This window comes from Notothenia rossii (genome assembly GCF_949606895.1).
Source record: "Notothenia rossii genome assembly, chromosome: 11".
NCBI classification, from domain to species: Eukaryota; Metazoa; Chordata; class Actinopteri; order Perciformes; family Nototheniidae; genus Notothenia; species Notothenia rossii.
The window spans coordinates 18,487,501-18,507,045 of record NC_136910.1 but is presented as its reverse complement, the minus strand read 5'-3'; the positions used below and the strand labels follow the sequence as shown (position 1 = coordinate 18,507,045).

Below are 19,545 nucleotides of genomic sequence, written 5' to 3'. Positions count from 1 at the left end.
CATGATACTATGATTTTTTGTGACATTTTTATTACATACTATAGTTGACTTCTTAATAGCTTTTTAAAACATTTGGATGGCATACTATACGGCGATATTTCTATACAATTTGTATAACATACTATAGCATAACTTTTATTTGATAGCTTTTTCTTTTATATACTATTCTATAAATGTTTATGACATTTTGACATGTTATGTTACTCATACCATAAGGCAGAAAAAAGAACCTGGACTGCAGTTTGGGTATTATGAGTATTTATTAAGCAATCTCTTCAACCACAGTCATGTTTATGGATTGAATAGGCATCAGATGTGAAAGGAATGCAGCTCTTAGAAACAAAATAAAACAAAAAATCCCTTATGAGATTAATTTAAAACAAAAACACCATAGCCTTATTATATACAAGTGGAAGGGGTGGGCATGTGCAAGAGGTGCATGGGGTTTCAGGATGTGTATGATGATGGGTTGATACAACAGGAAGATATCTGAAGGGGGGAGAAAGGAGGGAGGGTGGGGGCTGGCTGGCTTTAGTACATGTAGCCTTTGGAGTAGGGCTGGGGGCCCATGTTTTGGGGGGCTTGTTCTGTGGCGTAGGGCACTCCCTCGTCCAGGTGGGACAGGGGCACCGTGTCCTCCTCGTTGACGTAGCGCTCAAACTCGGCCTTCAGGCTGGGCCGCTGATTGTCGGGGAAGGCCAGGGAGATGAGGGCCTCGGGTTCACACACAAACTTGTAAACATAGCGCTCCCCTGCCACCTGGAGAAAGAGCAGGAACATGAGTACTTTAGGAATGCCTACGAAATAACACACTGGTGTACAAAAGTTTCCCTTGTCTATTTCAGTCACAAAAGGTGAAGGGGCTTATTTTTTTATGACATGTTATGGCATTTAGCACGTCACTTAAATGTCATAGGATTGGGTAATACATATTTATTGTATATATATTGTGAGTAAGGCATAAGTGTCTTTTCTTGGTTTTGATGACATCTTCTGAACTTGTTCTTACTGTTCTGTTATTCATTATTTAAATATATATTGTGATATGAGTTTCTTCATATATACATATATATATTTATATAACCTGGCCTAAAAGTACCACATTAAAATGTCCTCAAAAAAAGTTATAGTATGTAATGGCTTAAATGCCCTTTAAATGTGGTAATAAAAAACAAACAGCTTAACATGTTCAACTCCATACTTGGGGGATAGTTGTAAAACCCCTTTGTGCCATGCTTAAGAAACTTCCACACCAGGCATATTTGCAAGTACGACAACAATAAATAATTCTCATTCATATTTAAGAACTAATCTATAAAGCATTAGTACATGATTAAACTGAATAAATCTTTATAAAGGGTGTGTTAGGAAGAGAAGGAAAGTGCTACCATAAATTGATAAAGGTGGACTATGAACACATAAGGAGGATACACCTCATCTAAAAATCTGTTTTCATTTAAATTAAAAGATGGGAAATGGTTCTGTTTGTACCTTCTGCATGATTCCTTTCTCGTAGTAATAGCGCAGAGAGCGACTGAGCTTGTCGTAGTTCATGGCTGGACGGTTCTTCTGCATGCCCCACAGCCGGGCAACCTGAGGAAAGGAAGGAGGAAATGGATGTGGTTAAACTTCTGGCTAAGTTCAGCGTTGTTATGTCTACATGCTTTTGACAGACTTCAGAATAAAGCATTGCTCAAATGACACCTTTAAAGACAAGGAGTGTTTGTTTTAGTATTTTCCCCCTTGCATTTCCTATTACCTAGATACTAGTTACTGTATTTTATGCTTAAACCACTAGGGGTCCTCGGTGATAAGCTAGTGCCCTCTCTGCTAACTCAACAACATCAACATGCCAAGAGCAGGGCGAGTCCCCACATGTGGATTCACTTCCTTTTTATGTAACCATTACCACTTGAATGCGACCAGAGTCCCACAGTGTTTGCAGTGAAATAAGAGTCAGGTCTGGTTGTCAGGCCATGAAATACACTCGCAGCCCAAAACTGAACTCTCAGCTGACGAGGGACCACTAAACTCTGATCAGAAATTAGTGTCTGACAACCCCACACAGGCAAGGGGCAGTAAATCACATCATTTCACAACAGTGTATGATCATCATGTTGACAAACATCTAAGATAGTGGAGTAAAGTGTAAAGCTGGGGGGGGGATTCATGACTCAGGTTGAATCCCACAGTGGCCATCCAGCCTGCAGCCCTGTTTGATCTCTGAGTGTGCTCTCAGCCCTAATTGCTCTTGTAAAACTCCAACCCCATTCATTTTTAATGTACAGTAAAAAGATAATGGAAAACACACTATAGACCTCTCCGTATTATGTCCCACCTAAATGGACGCCGGCTGAAACATCCAATCAAATTGCAGACTTAAACATTGCCAAAAGAAATGGCTCGACGTAAGAAATGTGAGGAGGTGAGAGAGAACGGGGGTGTTGGATGATTCTGTGATAGAGCGCGTCCTACATTTATCAACGCAGAGTTTCATGTGTTGAATAATGAATGGGGGGCTAATGGAAGATGGATCAGAGAGTAGACCTGTGAGGAAAGCGGACAAATCTCACTTCTAAATCGCTCTAATCTAGGTAGCGCCTTAAAACCCTGCTAACATAAATTCATTCCGAGAATAACTCCTGTGCTGTCCGTATCAGATTTATATTAACGTTGTGATAACACTTCTCCTCTATCTGTGCAAAAGGCCGTCCCGTAAGAAGGACTAAAAATAGTGCTGATGCGTTTAAAAATGGTGAATTCAAACAATTAAGGTGATATCATTATTACAGATATAATAGAAAGGGTTTGTAGGCTTATATAACCTAGAGATGCCCTTATACTGTTGGATGATACTGTGCACCAATATCATCATGTCTTGAAATAAACATACCTTTCATTTTTTAATTGATACGTGTCAAGCATCTTTGAAACCCTGACCTTAGTGCTTCAAATACTGTAGGCTACTATTAATGGCTCCTAGATGCTTGCTACAAATACAACTTCTACTTTTAAGTGGGCCCTGTTATGCTCATTTTCGTTTTTAGGTTAATATATCGTGTGCCTGTACTGTGACATGTTTACATTCTTTAATGTTGTTTTATTTTTCTCATACTGCCTGTGCTGCAGCACCTCTTTTCACCCTCTGTCTGAAACCAGAGCCCAGTCTGCTCTGATTGGTTTGCTGGTCGGCTCTGTTGTGATTTGTCAACCGCTTAGAGATGTCCCGCCCCTTAGCCTATTACGTAGAATGAGCGCTAGCCAATAGCAGCGTGAGTGTAGCCAAAGACTATGTTACATAGTGAAGTCACTAGGTTATGGAAGTTAACAAAGGTGTCGAGTCATCTGGAGGGAACTTTGGGATTTAAACCTTTGCAGAGCATTTACATGCACAAACACCTATATAACACACTATAGGAGAGGGGAAACCCTTACAGAACAAACAAACATCTTATAGTTTAAGGAAACGGTTTGGACGTACCTCTTCGGGCTCAATGAGTTTGAACTCCATGCCGCGGCCGGTCCAGGCGATGAAGTTGGCGTTGCTCGGGTCGTCCAGCAGGGCCACCAGGAACTGCCAGAGCTGCAAGGAGCCTCTGCGCTGGTAGGGTGCGCCCTCGCGAAAAACACTGCCGCCCTCCTGCTTCACCTCAGCTGGAGCAAAGAGAAAGGAGATGAGGATTATGGGTGACGATCACACATGTTACAATGGGCTGAAATCTTTTGATGCAACCAAAACATGTTTGTAGCTTCAGCAAAGTTAATTTGATACATGTTCTGCACTTTACCCTGCATCCGGCCGTTACAATTCAATCATTAAATGAGGGTTTGAGTGGTTCTTATATTACAACAAGGACATTTTGAACAGCTACTTTTAACTGTGAGGTCTTTGAATTCTAGTACATCATTAAGTCATCTTATCTTGATGTTTCATGTTTGCATACAGACATAAGCTGAATCAAACGCTTATAGCTTATCAAATTGAGCACTACAAGGGCAGCAGTGTGCTTAGCTGTGACTCACCGGGAGAACACACTGAAGGCAACACAAAGCACATAGATGTTTAAAAGCAAGAAGATGATGCATACTACCCGTGATAGGATGAGAACAAATGATCAACAACACTGGGTGAAGCTTTACGTAGGTAAATGGACACTGATTAGTTCTCTGTTGTTTACCAGTTACTTGATCTGTTTTACACAAGTACGGCAACTTGAGAAGCTCAGCTAAGTTACTGCTCTCAGAAAAGTTGCACACTTCACTGGTTTAACCAGTGCGGACACCCTCAGGCTCGCCACTCAATCTCCTTTAGCGTCAATCACCAACAACACCATGGGAAACTGCTTGTCTCTCTCCTGGGCGTGACAAAGGAGTGATACACCGTGTGTGCAGAGGAACCAAAAACACTAAATAAGTTGCTGACTACTCAGAAGAACCTTTAACTCTTCCACAAGGATCCCTGACGTCGATATGAGATAGTCAGGTATATAGAGTTTCTCAACTGAAATCATCAAACCAACACCTCGCAGAGTGGATTGCAGCGTGCAAATGAAACAATGAGTGAATGCAGAGTTATAGATGCAGAAGGCTCACCTTCAAACTTCTCTGGAACCACGCGGGAGTCGTTCTCAAACAGATAGCCTGGGAGACAAAGAGAGAGTTGTGTTAGACTTTCTGGAGGCCTTGATCTAAGCGCAACTGGATTGTTTATTTTGGATACGTGCCAATCTTTGAATAACATCCCAACAAAATTCAAGACTTCATTCACGTATGAATAGCCAATAAGTGTGTACTCACAAAAGTAGAAATGAGCAGTTCAGTAACAGGGAGAGGATTTCTCACTGGAATCTTTAAAGAAACTAGGATCTTTCCTTACATTTCCACGGCCAGTGAACTTATTGTTATATCTTTGGGCTTTTAGAATTCAGTTTAAACCTTTAACATGCTGAAAGCAATAGGTGAACAAAAATCTAAAGTTCCCAAAATGGTGCGACAAACAATGAGAATGAAGGAATATATTATTTTTTCTGGGGGAAAATGTTGCTTTTTCCAGCCGTTATGTTTATTCAGGGTTTCTTGAGGCAGGGGTGAGGCGAGGGCCTCCGCCAATGGAAACACAGAAACACCGCTGGTTAGCCAATGGAAACACCGACTCTCTACACTGGTTAGCCAATGACCGCAGAGCTCTAACCAACACAGGCTCAATGTAGATAACGTATTGGAGAGGAGATTGGATACATGCAATTGAACTAGAGACCATTTTATGATGGGATTACAACATATGTGATGCCGAAACAGGGCAATAGCCCCTTTCCCCCTCTCTATCCCCCTGTATCCCGCCCCCTTGTTTAGACCACATCCATCTTAAAACTGGGGCTTCATGTCAAATACATATAGGTCAAATATGGTTGCACTGTTGTGACGTGTTGACAAAATCTGTCCAAAGACACACACCGCTAACTCCAGAGTCCATGAGGAGGCTGGTAAATATTGATGTCATTTAGATTACCTTTACCGAAAAACAACTATAATTCAATTTCTGGTGGAGAAAAATAAACTGTATGAAACAATATTTTACGTTCTAGTTGAATCTAAAGTGAGATTACCTTCATTGCTGTGCTGGGGGGTGGGGTAGCCCTCAGTGTGGTGGTACATAGAGGGACATCCAGGCACATCTGTAACAGAAACACAAAAAGCTTGAGTTCATCTCATCAACCATTGGATCCATGTTTACATTCTCTGTATAACCTCTGTCTAAATGATCCCAGAAACAATACATTAGATTAGATTGTATCGATTTTCAATTCAATTGTTAGAGTGGAAATGTGATACAATGGGTTAATTGTTGAAGAATAACCACATTAGGTTCATCTTTTTTGAGTAAATGAAAACCCCCCTTGCTAAGCTAAGTATGCATATTATATGGATATTGTGTGTGATCACTCCGAGCATTGCAAGGACGAACGCTGCATTTATCATATCACTTCTCTTGTCTGCTGGTATTTTTAGGCCATGAGCAAGCACCTTCAACAGACAGAAAAGTGGGACAGTATACAGTGTCTGCACTTTATCTGGGTACTATTGACTGACACCAAAATAGATTTTACATTCCTCCTTAAAGCAAAACCCAGTGCAAGTTGGAACACATATTTATGTTACAAAGAGTCTAAGACAAGCTTAGTGCTTCCTATCGTGACTGCTCTGCTAACCTTGTTTGTCTGTCTTTTTGGCTTTAAAAAATAAAGGTGCAACACTTATTATTATATGTGTTTGTCTGTTTTTATGCGGTCTGTCAACTGTTTAAACGAGACGGGCATAAAGAGTGAAAAGGTGCAGCTTTGCCTCTGGCTCCGGCCGTGACTCACTCCTGGGGAATGCAGCTGCAGCGCTGTGACCGTGATAAGATGCCACTGGGGAAAATCAAACCCTCCATTCTGGGGAAGCAGCACTCCATCATACTGTAAATAATATGCCTGCCAGGGCTCCACCAGGGAGTGATCCGTGGATTGGGTGTGAGAGCGGCGGGGTTAATAGTGCACTGAGTGGCATGATCATGTTGTGTCTTTCATTCGACACAATAGCAGTGATTAAGCCATGGAATGCCAATTTGTCTGTGAAACTAAACTGGTCTCATTCACAAGCCTGCTTTTAAAATATGACTGTGACTTTGTGGCCTTTTGTTTTCATTCTTTCCATAAAAATACAAATAAAATGTTGTTATTTTAACTCGTCATCTACGTCAATACACTTCTTTTGTATGCTCCAGTGCTGTTTCTCCATTATAAACCCATGCGTTTACAGTTTCATCAACGTATAAATGGCACAACAAATCAGCAGAAAATAAACAATAATCATTAAAAACCAATATGGCAATTTGTCTCAATGAACCGTATTAATGTTTCGTTTAGAGGATGCACGCATTCAAAAGCTCTTACACACATATCATCCAATTAACTGCCCGAGAAAGGCCATACTTTCTACTGTCTGCAAATTACATTTACATGACTCCATTTTAACGGTGGAGGATTAAGATTTCCTGTTCATGCTAATGTTCGTAATTGGTCTTTTTAAAGACTACCTGGAATCCCATGACTAACCCCTTTTAACAAATTCATCATTTTATTTAAGCATTCTACTTACACACACATTATTCTTACAATGAGAGATCTAGAGGTAACCGTTAAGAAAGGATGGACGTTTTTTTGGCATGTTCCAGACGGATGAATTCGACAACATTATGTCACGCAAAGTGTGGTGTGTTGTATAACTGTCTACGAATGGGTGATAAACTCTGATCCTGAGCGTCTGATCGGCCTCTGCAGAGGCTTAAACTCATATCAGAGACGCTGCTACGGAAACCCCACCAAATGTAGCTTTCTCCTCCCAGTAGTTATCTACAGAAAAACATCCTTTTGTACTCTATTAATCTTTCTTTCTGAAGGCCGTGCTATTCCTTGTCAGAGCTATCCGGTCTCCCTATCAAAAGGTGTGAGTGTAAAAACACAGAGTGGGAAGAATTAGGTTGCTTTTCGAGCATACTATGATGGTTTCAGCGCTGATGCTTTGTAGCCATCTAGTAATGTGCATGTGGGACCTGTGGGACTCTCAACAAAAGCTTGTTCTGCTCTAAGTCCTATAACAGCTTTAATACAAGTGAATGAGGACGCAGTGTAAACTGAGAGTTCTGTTTCTCTCTTCTTGTTGTTTCAGATTCAGAGAGGCAAGCAGAGGAGCTGGTTTCTGTGCTCTCAAGTGGCAGGGCCTGTTTTTAAAGCGTCCACGCTGGCTGGCTACCCCCCTGCCCCCACCCCCCCACCCCTACTCCTCACCCGCTCCCAAAGCCCAGCCAGTGAGAGGCTCGGGTTACTGCGGCCACGCTCATTTTTCCATTATGAGTTCATCTGCCTGCAGAAAAAGGAAGCCACTGGTGCAACCTGAGACCCTGGAGCACTCCACCGGGGACTCTAGTCTTTCCAGTGCCCTCCATTTTCTCAATGAAATTCCTCTGCCTCTCTCACAGAGAGCGCTGGGGGGAGGGAGGGAGGGAGAGGGTAAGGAAGGAGGGAGGAGTGTAGCTGCAGCAGAAAAAACATACTTTTTTTTTCTTTTTCTTTGCAAAGTGTCAGAGAGTTGAAAGGAGGAGCTTTGGAGGCAGGGAGGGAGTCGGGTGGGAGTCTAGATACAGTGAAGAAGTTTGTTTGCCTTTTGGACATTTTGTTCTTCAGTTAGCTTTGCACACAGGGGAAGGTTGGTCTTAGAAGGAACATTTTTTGGAAAGCACATTGTAATGCCAAATAATCCTTATAAATAATCTCAATTGTGAGTCAGGTTTCTGTTGACTGACACATAACCTCTTAAATGTGATCTGATGAACACAAATGAGATCTAAACTGATCATTCCGTATTGTTTGATTCTCCTCAACACAATTCAAAACTCATTGTTTGCCACGAGGATGACTTTTCAGCAACACCTTCAGTAACCTTAGTTCATCACATGGATTTGATCGATCGACAGATAATGAATTGTGGCTTAATGAGTAACTGTTCTGCACATTTAATCAATAACAACTGCCAAAAGCAACTAAAACGTGAGAATTTGCTGGTTCTGTTCTAAACTAACGCCTTTAGGTTTATGACTGATTGATTCTTATTCTTCAACCAGTCACCTTCTTGTATGGAAGCAGAGGACAGAATAAGCACCTTTTAGTTTTCCAAATGCTGGTCAAATATGTAAATGGCAAATAGATATGCATCAATCGCCTGCCAAAAAGACATTGACAATCTATTAAGGCTAGAAGTACTTGAACATTCACTTTCCATTTGGCAGGTGGACAATAAAAAGGTAATTTTGCATTCCGACTAATTATTGATTCTATACAATATCCATGAAAATACAAATTATTCTCACAGGCAGTTCTGTTGATTAGAACATTAAACATTTCCCCTACTTTATGAGTGCACTCCTATTGCATTATCATTTTAAACCAAACTCTAGTGAGTTTGTATCACTCACCAGGTTCGTAGGTGTAGTCTGTGGGCTCCTGCTTAACCATCATGTGGGCTGGTGGGAACCTGTGTGGGTGGGGGTGCGAGTGTGGATGTTGTTGGTGATGTGGGTGGAGTGCGTGTCCCGGTCCGCCCCCGTGCCCAGGCCCTGCCATGTGAGCGGCCCTCTCATACAACGGGTCCATGTATTCCTGCTTAAAGCTCTGCTGCAGGTAGGGCATGCAGGGGTCCGAGTGCTGCCGATGATAACCTCCACCTCCGCCTCCACCTGGCCCTCCACCCCCGCCTCCACCGGCTCCACTGTGTCCTGCCGGGGCAGATGGCATGCGCTGAAAGGCCTGGCTGGGTTGTGGTGGGAACTGGGGGCACATGGGGTCTCCTGAAGGGCCCTGATATCTGGAGCTGAGAAATCAGACACAGCAGAGGAGCCCATTAAAGAAAAATGCACATTTATATACCAACACGCAACAATGCAGAATACTAGACTTGTTTTAACAGCTGTATATATATATTTTTTAAAGATCTTCACCATAAGGCTTTACTTGGGTTTATAGTCTAGTTTTACAAAAGCTTGGATTACAGTGACCTAAAAAGCAGTTTGCGTGTAGACAAAAAAAACCATGTACATATGGACTTCTGTTCAGAATGTAGCAGTTTGTTTTAAATATGTATTTCTGTATGGATGTTACAACTATACAGAGCTTTAGCAATACTGTATGTAATTATGGTCATGCTATTGAATTGAATTGACTGGGTTTTTCTCCAGGGTTGAAATATCATCCATAGAAAATACCCTTCCCCTTGCAATGATTTCTTTCAATAATCAATTGTAAAATATATTGCACGTGACCAAATGTCAATCACAGATACTGCAGAGACTTATGGGGTGTGTCACCTGGCGTTGATGGGGTAACTGTTGCTAGGCAGTGGCTGGGAGGCTGCAGCAGGGTTCATGTAGCCAGCATCGGGCCGTCCGGCCGTGGCAGGTTTCGGGGAGTAATGCTGCTGCATAGGGGACATGGGGGTCCCTGGGCAGGAGCTCTTGGCTCCTCCTGCAGCCCTTTTCTGATCATAGGCACTGAAAAACATCAACACACTCATGAGTACACGCATATATGTACATGTTAAAGCAGGGTCATACTGGGGAGGGGTCAATACAGCAGACAGAGCTAATGGGAGTTCTTTGGTAGTCAATAACATGTGGTAAGTGTTTTAGCTGTGCTGACTTATGCATGACAGCTGACCAGTGCTGGGCCATTGGACAGAATGGTAAAATAAAGTAATTATTGTTTCAATTGTTCTGCTCTTTCCAGAGAGATAATAATCTCAGTGCCATAAACATTTTGAAAGATGTTCCAAATAAGAGCTGATAAATAGGTTTCAAGGAAGCCTGGTAGAGACATGAAACAGGAGGAGGAAATGACAGACCTCTTTATTGCTCTTATCTAGAAACCAAAACTGAGAGATGGATAAGAAACGACTGAAACAAAGACGGTATGCGAAGAAAAATATAAATGCTCAGTTTTTTCCCTACATACGATTGTTTTTAGATATACACAAGTATTAAATAGGGATGCACAATAAATACCAGGCTAATAACTGATAAGCCCATAATGGAACATATATTATTATTATTATGATGTACTTATAAAACCGATAAATGATTGGCCTTTACAGTTTTAGAGGAAGACAAGACAACATTTTAGCAATGCAAGTTCTTTTGAAATACTTAATACCAGAAAAAAAGAACATATGAAAAGTTACTGTAGTTATTTAAAACAGTGTGAAATTATTGATTATCTTATTGCATCGGCCATGACAAACAATGATCTGCTTTGACTAAAAAAAACAATCCATATGAGGCATCTCTAGTATGAAAATGTATATTTTGTGATTTGGGTGCATTGGCCCAGTGAAACATAGCACAGGTTTTATGTTTAACATTCTACAAGCAACATTTATTGAAGCCTTCTATGTACCTGGCATAAAGGCACTGCTCTCCACTGGGGTAGCTGAAGCTCTGCTTGTGGCTGCAGGACTGGCTGGGGTCGGAGCCCGGGCTCTGCGGCTCCTTCTTGATAGTGACGGGAGGGCTGTGAAATGCCACTGCTGCAAGAGGCAGTAAACAGAAAACAGTGATGAGGGTTGGCACACACACACACACACACACACACACACACACACACACACACACACACACACACACACACACACACACACACACACACACACACACACACACACACACACACACACACACACACACACACACACACACACACACACACACACACACACACACACACACACACACACACACACACACACACACACACACACACACACACACACACACACACACACAGAGAGCGGGCTTTTGTATTATCTTCTCTCATTCAGCCCTGCCTCGATACTACGGTTGTTAAGCTTTAATACAAAAGCAAATACTTCTGTCTGCACAGGAATCTCTTTTACGTGCCAACCAAAATGCTTAAGTGACTGTCAGCAGCAAAACACAGGGCAGCAGACAGACACATATTTATAAGCACACACTTTGAATACACACTGAGGAGTTCAGGCGCGCAAAAACACACAGGCACACACACAACCGCATTCCAGCAGTCATTTGGAGCCCAAAGTGTCCTCGCCTACTTTTCTTCACTCTTCCAGACACAGCAGCCAAAACTTCCTCTGTCAAAGTCAAGCTTAAAGCTAAACAACTGTACGGGCCAGAGAGATGTCTGTGGACTGATGAAAGAAAATGTCACACCTCTGTTAGAACAGCATATACACAGATTATGTTCTCTGCATTCTTTCCTATGGGTATCCAGATGTTAGCCATCACCTGCGATCTTTAAATTCTGCCTTTGAGTAAAGATGGTATAACTGGATAATGCCACGTATACCCTGAAAGTTCGACATATTAAATACGATTTTAGCTATTTCATTTCCCAGCTGAAGGATTCAATCTAAGTCTCACAGAGCTGTCCATCATCTGGTCTGCTGGAGGGGACCTTTGCCTTGATGGCCACGAAAACCACCCAAAGTGGAGCTTCAAACTGTGCCGAGGGCTTGTGTTTATTATGTGAGGGGAGGTTTTCACCCGGAGAACTGTACAGGATGTTTTTCTGGTCCCGACAGGGTAAACAGCAGCAGCTGTGCACTTCCAGCTGGGGAGGCCTGTATTTATGTGTGTGCATCTGTGTGAGCGTGCGTACGTGTGTGTGTGTGTGTGTGTGTGTGGGTAATCTCGGCTTGTCTGTTTCTATGTGCGTGCTTTGGAATGTGTGTCCTTAAATGTTAGAGCAGTGTGTGTGTGTGTGTGTGTGTGTGTGTGTGTGTGTGTGTGTGTGTGTGTGTGTGTGTGTGTGTGTGTGTGTGTGTGTGTGTGTGTGTGTGTGTGTGTGTGTGTGTGTGTGTGTGTGTGTAGAGGGTGTGGAGCTGACGGAGCAGGCCACACTGAAAGCTCGACCAAGCTAATTACATACTGCCGTTCATTCACAAAAAAGAAGGAGAAAAAAATGTCTGGCAGCCTGAATAGGGCCAGAGATGACCGCTCCACCAGGGCAAGAGATAGAAAGTGAAAAAGCGAAGGAGGAAAAAATAGAGTATACAAAAAGTGAGAAGAGATTAAGGTGACATAAACCACAGCCGCCTCGAGTATCTGCTGTCACGCTCAGGATGTTCCCTCAACTCTCAAAATTTAGCTGTGTAAAATAGTTTTATTACTAGAAAAAAAGACAAGATTTTAAAAGGGTTCCATTTTAGTGCTGACTTGATTAGCCAATCAACAATTGTAAAAAAAATGTATCTGATGATGAAAACAGTCAGATGATTCCTGTTTCTCAAAAATCTAGATTGTATTAAATAATTCATTAATTCAAAGGTGGGGTATGTAATTTTGGAGAAACCAGCTCGAATGCGCTAGAATTAGAAAATACACAGCCGGAAAAAATCTGCCACTTCCTTACAGAGCCCCTCCTCCAACACACACGAACGCGCACATGACCAATGAGGGCACGAGATAAGTTTGTGCACAGATGGAAGACTGACAGGCAGGTAGGCCATCCAGTTATTTTAGCCGGGCTGGCTGCTTTTTACAGTACTACGGCTTCCACAGATGACATTTTTTTTAATGGATTTTTTGTCATAGCACTTAAGATATTCATTGCTATCGGGATGTTGAGAGCATTTCATGGAATATAACAAAAAGTGTATCTCGAGCCGGTTTCTCAAACTTACCTACCCCACCTTTAAGTTGTTAGTCAAAAATATATAAGCACATTTTCTGTAAGAAAAGCATTGTTAAATATTTTGTAGTATTGAAACATTATTGCCATTTAATCGGAAATGTAATTGCGTGTGAAAATAATAAAAATTGTAAGCTGCTGCCTTAATTAATTTAAGTTGATCTACTTTTGTATTGCAAGCACATTTCTTTTCAACTGTGATTTAGGATTTAGGGTTGACTATCAAATCACAAAGCTTAAGTAAGTATTCATGAGCAAACATAACCATGTGTGATATTCAAGTTTTTAAATGTAGTTTTTGCTTTGAAAATCCTCCCTGTTGCTAGTCATGCAATTGTTTCCATTGTTTGATTTAGATTTATCTTAAAATAAATGCATTAAATTGAGTTGAACAATCCAAACGGCGCTGCTCATCATCGTAACCTTGTCTGTACTCACTCTCCCATGGCAGGCAGGCAGGTGAGGAAGTGTTGGCTTTAGCGAGGATCAACAGGATTAGAGAGCATTTAGCCAGATTTCCCAGACAGACGCGATGGGATTCCAGCCTCCTCTAAGTCTCCGACAGCTCGTCTGCGAGTACACAGAGGGTGGCACATGAATGCCGCTATAATAATACGAGTGTGTTTGTCTATTGACATGTTCCTCTCTTTCTCTGCCATGGTCATGAATTGCAAACAATCCTCAGAGAGAGTACACTCTCAGTGCAGCCAAGCAGAGCCACTAATGCGATTGGCAGGAATATTTCCCTTGATGTGGCTCTGCGTTTATGAGGATGTTCCATTTCAAACAGTCCTGCCTGGGAACGGCGTTAGCTGTGTGTGAAGGGGTCTGTGTGTGTGTGTGTGTGTGTGTGTGTGTGTGTGTGTGTGTGTGTGTGTGTGTGTGTGTGTGTGTGTGTGTGTGTGTGTGTGTGTGTGTGTGTGTGTGTGTGTGTGTGTGTGTGTGTGTGTGTGTGTTTGTGTGTGTGTGTTTGGTCTATTTGTGTGTGACCTTTCTGGATATGAATTAATCTGGTAAATGAGCACCAACAGCCTTTTGTGTTTGTGTTTGTAGCTGCTGCCTGTTGCACCGCTTGCTTTTCTAATTAGATAAAGATGGTTGATGTTCCGATTCAGGGGTAGGAATTACTAGGAACCAAAGAGAAAAATCAGATCCTTAAATTCCAAGTTGACTTAAGATTAAGAGTTGGGAGTATAAAGCCATGCCAGCGGCTCTTTTACTTAAGCATGCCAACATGTTTACAATGACAATAATCAATCCTGATGTTTAGCAGATACTACATTTATCATGTTTACTTTTGTAAAGCTAAGGCTTATTGGAAAGTTATCGCAATGATTCGGTCATAAACCAAAGCTTATTTGACAATTTGACTTACGGTAATTTCCATTCATCCTCTTGAATCTTGCACTGAGGGTTCGGAGTTAATCTTATTCTGCACTTAAAAATATAAAAAAGCCTGTGGAGTCTAAGAAGGCTGACTTGTAAACTGGATAGGACAGAGAACTGGTTTTGTGCTCTCTTAAATCCTTTGTCAGCAACATGCATCCATAGACATGAATGTGAGTAGAAGAGTTTAACACTAACACTTTTTCAGATATTTTATTTAAAAAATATAAAAGTCAAACTCATCATGACCCCCAGACAGCATCGTCCAGATACAGTTGCAAGAAAAAGTATGTGAACCCTTTGGAATTACCTGGATTTCTGCATAAGCTAGTCATAAAATGTGTTCTGATCTGCACGTTTGAAGTTTGCAAAAGAGCACCAAATATTCTGTGGACAGATGAAACCAAAGTTGAGTTGTTTGGAAGGAACACACAACGCTATGTGTGGAGAGAAAAAGACACAGCACACCAACATCAAAACCTCATCCCAACTGTGAAGTATGGTTTGGGGCTGCTTGCTGCCTCAGGGCCTGGACAGATTGCCATCATCGACGGAAAAATGAATTCTCAAGTTTATCAAGACATTTTGCTGGAGAACTTAAGGCCATCTGTCCACCAATTGAAGCTCAACAGAAGATGGGTGATGCAACAGGACAACGACCCAAAGCACAGAAGTAAATCAACAACAGAATGTTTTCAACAGAAGAAAATAGGCCTTCTGGAGTGGCCCAGTCAGAGTCCTGACCTCAACCCAATTGAGATGCTGTGGCATGACCTCAAGAGAGTGATTCAAACCAGACATCCCAAGAATATTGCTGAACTGAAACAGTTTTGTAAAGAGGAATGGTCCAAAATTCCTCCTGACCGTTGTGCAGGTCTGATATGCAACTATAGGAAACGTTTGGTTGAGGTTATTGCTGCCAAAGGAGGGTCAACCAGTTATTAAATCCAAGGGTTCACATACTTTTTCCACCCTGCACTGTGAATGTTTACATGGTGTGTTCAATAAAAACATAAAAACATATAATTGTTTGTGTGGTTTTAGCGTAAGCAGACTGTGTTTGTCTATTGTTGTGACTTAGATGAAGATCAGAACACATTTTATGACCAATTTATGCAGAAATCCAGGTAGTTCCAAAGGGTTCACATACTTTTTCTTGCAACTGTACATCATCTAGCCGCTAGCGATGCTAAAAACACAACTATTTAGTTCCAGGAATAGTCCTTAAATAAAAAAAACCTACATCTGGTCTTCAACAACTATTCAAAACTCTCTGGCATATCACGGTAAATCTCTGTGTCCAAATGATGTAAAATCTGCTGCTACAGTTTATAAGGTGGTGGCAGTCTTATAAACGGATCCAGGGAGAGTTATGTTCTTCAGGCTCCCGTCGCTTCCTGCTTTTATTTGGGGCAATATGACCTCCTCTAACGGCTTTGTTAAATGTTACATCACCCTTCACAGATATCCTCATATTTCAACGTTTCTAGCAGGGGGGAAGAGGGTCGGTTCATGAACTTAAGCACAGAGAGTGAAGAGACTCAAATGTGTTTAGAAGTAAAAGGACAGATCCAGAACACACTAGCTGTTTTAAACAGACAATCTTGAGCAAACACAGAAGAGTGTACAGTAAAGAGTATTTATATATGTGTGTCTGTATACACACACTCCTATGAACTTTCACTTTGGGTGGATCTTAGCACATAGCAGATTCCAAGCACCTCCTAAACTGATAAGGTCAAAGGCTCCTTCCTCAATCCAAACTCTGTTGTCTTATCTCATCCTTCCTTATTTTGTGATATCCTTGTCTATCTCCCATTCACTCCCCTATACTGAGCGCTACGTAAAGAGATGACCCCCCAGCTGAAGGCAGGGTGGAGAAGGACTTTTACATATGTAAATGTTAGCTCTTTAGAGGGGGAGGATGCGGGGTGAAAGGTGATGGTCATGGTTGAGTGCCTTAGGAAGTAGAGGGATCATTACATGGGGGGGTCCCATTCAACAGACACCCACCACAAACAAATCGCAGGCGCAGGGATGGCACAACCCCTCCACACACACACACACACACACACACACACACACACACACACACACACACACACACACACACACACACACACACACACACACACACACACACACACACACACACACACACACACACACACACACACACACACACACACACACACACACACACACACACACACACACACACACACACACACACACACACACACACACACACACACACACACACACACACACACACACACACACACACACACACCTCTCTACACAATGGGCCCCTCAACTGAGCCACACGGAGGTAATGTGGGCATGTCGGGAAACACTATTGGATTCCTATGGGATTGCTTAAAAACACAAACAGCGCTGACGGAAAGATAAACTATAAAGGCTAATGAAAAAAAAATGTTGGTTTGCATTAAAATGGAGAGATGACCCCAAAACGTTTGTGTTATATGTCAATCTACATTATTTTGACGTGAAAATTGGAGATATTGTCCGTAGAGATGTCGTCTTTGATATAATGGAACGTCAATAGCACATGGCTCAAAGCGGCTACATTTTTTTATTTTAAAAACACAACAGCTATGTATCCGTCCAACATAAAACTGCTCACAACAAATATTTTTTAGGTTGATAAATACAACCACGGTAAAGAGGTTAATTTTGGGGTGAACTGTCGAATTACTACCATCACATTTCAAATCTTTCATGCTTTTTGAAAGAACCTGGAGTGGTTTTGATAGAGACGTAATAAGGGGATTAAACTGTCATGTGTATTAGTCAAAACATTTTAATATCACTTGTGAATAAGCCTTTTTAAGCAGTTTGACAAGACCTCACTATGAACTCCCCCATCTTATTTTAGACAGAGTATTTCCTACCATTAAAGGCCCTTGTGTAGGGAAATCCAATCTGAAGGCAGCAGTGGATCTGGAGAGTCTTACATTAAATGTTTATGTGCGACATGGCCAAGTCTTAAGCCTCTGGAAGTCTGCAACAAATGACAGCCTCGCTTACAATAACTCATGGACATCAGCCCCTGTGTCAAACAAAGCGACTGGATCTTATTAAACCGTAGAACCTGTGAGCGTAATGTAAATACACACTTAATGGATCCAATCAAACAAATAAGATTCAAGCCATTCTCTTACAGGAAACATCTCAGGGCTATCTGGAGATTCTTATCTCACATGGTATGCATTGTACATGTTAAGTGCAAGTGGAACGAGGCCTCAGTATGCTGTACAGAAACACTTAAAGCAAGCTGTGACGGGCTACACCTGGTTCCCCACTCTGCCAATTGATCCCTCATGTGGTGACCAATCAATAAAAACAAGAATGCCAATAATGCCACAATGGTTTTAAAGGTTAAAAAGGAGGATATTGATTCACATGGCTCGCAAATGACATTAGTTGCTTAGCTGAATACATGGCTCCATTGTGGTAAGAGGGAGGCGCAATGGGGAAAAGCAACTGTGTAATTTAAAAGCATTTGACTGTCAACACAAGCATTATGTGTTAGATATAACCTATACTTTCATGGTTATTTTAACCTCCTGCAAGCAGTGGCTTTGTCAGACAAAGTCTGGGGGCCATTTCTTACTTTCTTGTTTTGTTATTTTACGGGTTCTATCCTAAATGTTAGACTGACAGCACTTCTTAATCCAACTACACAATGAAGAAGAGAATAGCTTTTGTTTCAACAAACTGAGGAATAGATAATGTAATGGATTTCTTGCCTGAATATGTTTCCTCTAATCATATCAAACATACGTTGCTATTATATACTGTATATATATAAAAAACATATCTACAAATGAATACTTTGAGCGTTATTGTCATTTAACATTAAAGGGGAAATATTATGCTAATTTTCTGATTTCATAATTGTACTTTGTGCCTCTACCGTGACATGTTTATGTGCATTAATGTTAAAAAATTGCTATATTTTTCTTATACTGCTTCTCTTTTAAGCCTGGTTAGCTGGCAGGCTCTGTTGTGATGGGTCAACCACTTAGAGATGTCCCGCCACTAAGCCTATTGCGTACAATGTGTTGGTGTGCACAAACACGTATATGGCACAATACAGAAAAGGGAAAACCCCAAAAGAATAATAGGCCCCCTTTAACTTATTCTGCTAAGCTAGGCTACATGCCAATTTTGGCAAGACAAATGTGTGATACTTTTAACTTTTTTTCTTTTATGATAAACTACTGCCTTTTTAATGATGTGTTATAGGTTGTATGGTTTAAATGAGTTGGCAATGGTAAAGGAACAAAAATGACCAGTGCTGGAATGTTAGCTCGTACTTTTACTCAATCCCCGTTCCTACAGTTTTGAGGTATTTGCAGTTTACTTTGGTATTTACATTGGATGCTATTATATTTTATGGTATAAAAAAATATATATATTGTACTCTTACATATATATGTTATAAGAAAAGAAACATCCAACTAATACATTAAGATTTATTGTTATAAGTTAATAACTACCGTTGTACTTTTCTGTTTCATATGCTATAACAGATCAAAAAGTCAGCGTCTAGTTTTCACTCCGTCTTGATCAAACATTTATTAGTGTGTTTTGGCTCTGTAGGTTCTAACTCAGTGGAAAAATTCAGAGTACAGAGAGATAGATAGAGTGAGAGAAGGAAGGCAAGCGAGGCGATACAATATGATCCAGACCGTTTCGACTGCAGTGTATCCAGCCATTCCACTGATGCATGGAAACATGTGCTGGACATGTGTGTGCGCTTCTCCGGTCACTGCACAATCAGGAAGAAAGAGAGAGAGAGAGAGAGAGAGAGAGAGAGACAGAGAGAGAGAGAGAGAGAGAGAGAGAGAGAGAGAGAGAGAGAGAGAAAAGCAGC

General features: G+C 41.4%; 1 protein-coding gene across 3 annotated transcripts in view; it reads right to left on the bottom strand.

Moving 5' to 3' along the window:
- Window positions 1–241: 241 nt before the first annotated feature.
- Window positions 242–19,545, bottom strand: part of etv4 (ETS variant transcription factor 4) — a 33,691-nt gene continuing 14,387 nt past the window's right edge. For all 3 annotated transcript variants that reach the window (XM_079657917.1, XM_079657918.1, XM_079657916.1), the window contains 8 exons: window positions 10,986–11,115; window positions 9,902–10,084; window positions 9,014–9,408; window positions 5,607–5,675; window positions 4,594–4,641; window positions 3,482–3,654; window positions 1,492–1,593; window positions 242–759 (listed from right to left, as the gene is read on the bottom strand). In XM_079657917.1, the coding sequence (XP_079514043.1) occupies window positions 532–759; window positions 1,492–1,593; window positions 3,482–3,654; window positions 4,594–4,641; window positions 5,607–5,675; window positions 9,014–9,408; window positions 9,902–10,084; window positions 10,986–11,115 (1,328 nt within the window). In that variant the 3' untranslated portion in view covers window positions 242–531. The remainder of the gene's footprint in view (window positions 760–1,491; window positions 1,594–3,481; window positions 3,655–4,593; window positions 4,642–5,606; window positions 5,676–9,013; window positions 9,409–9,901; window positions 10,085–10,985; window positions 11,116–19,545) is intronic.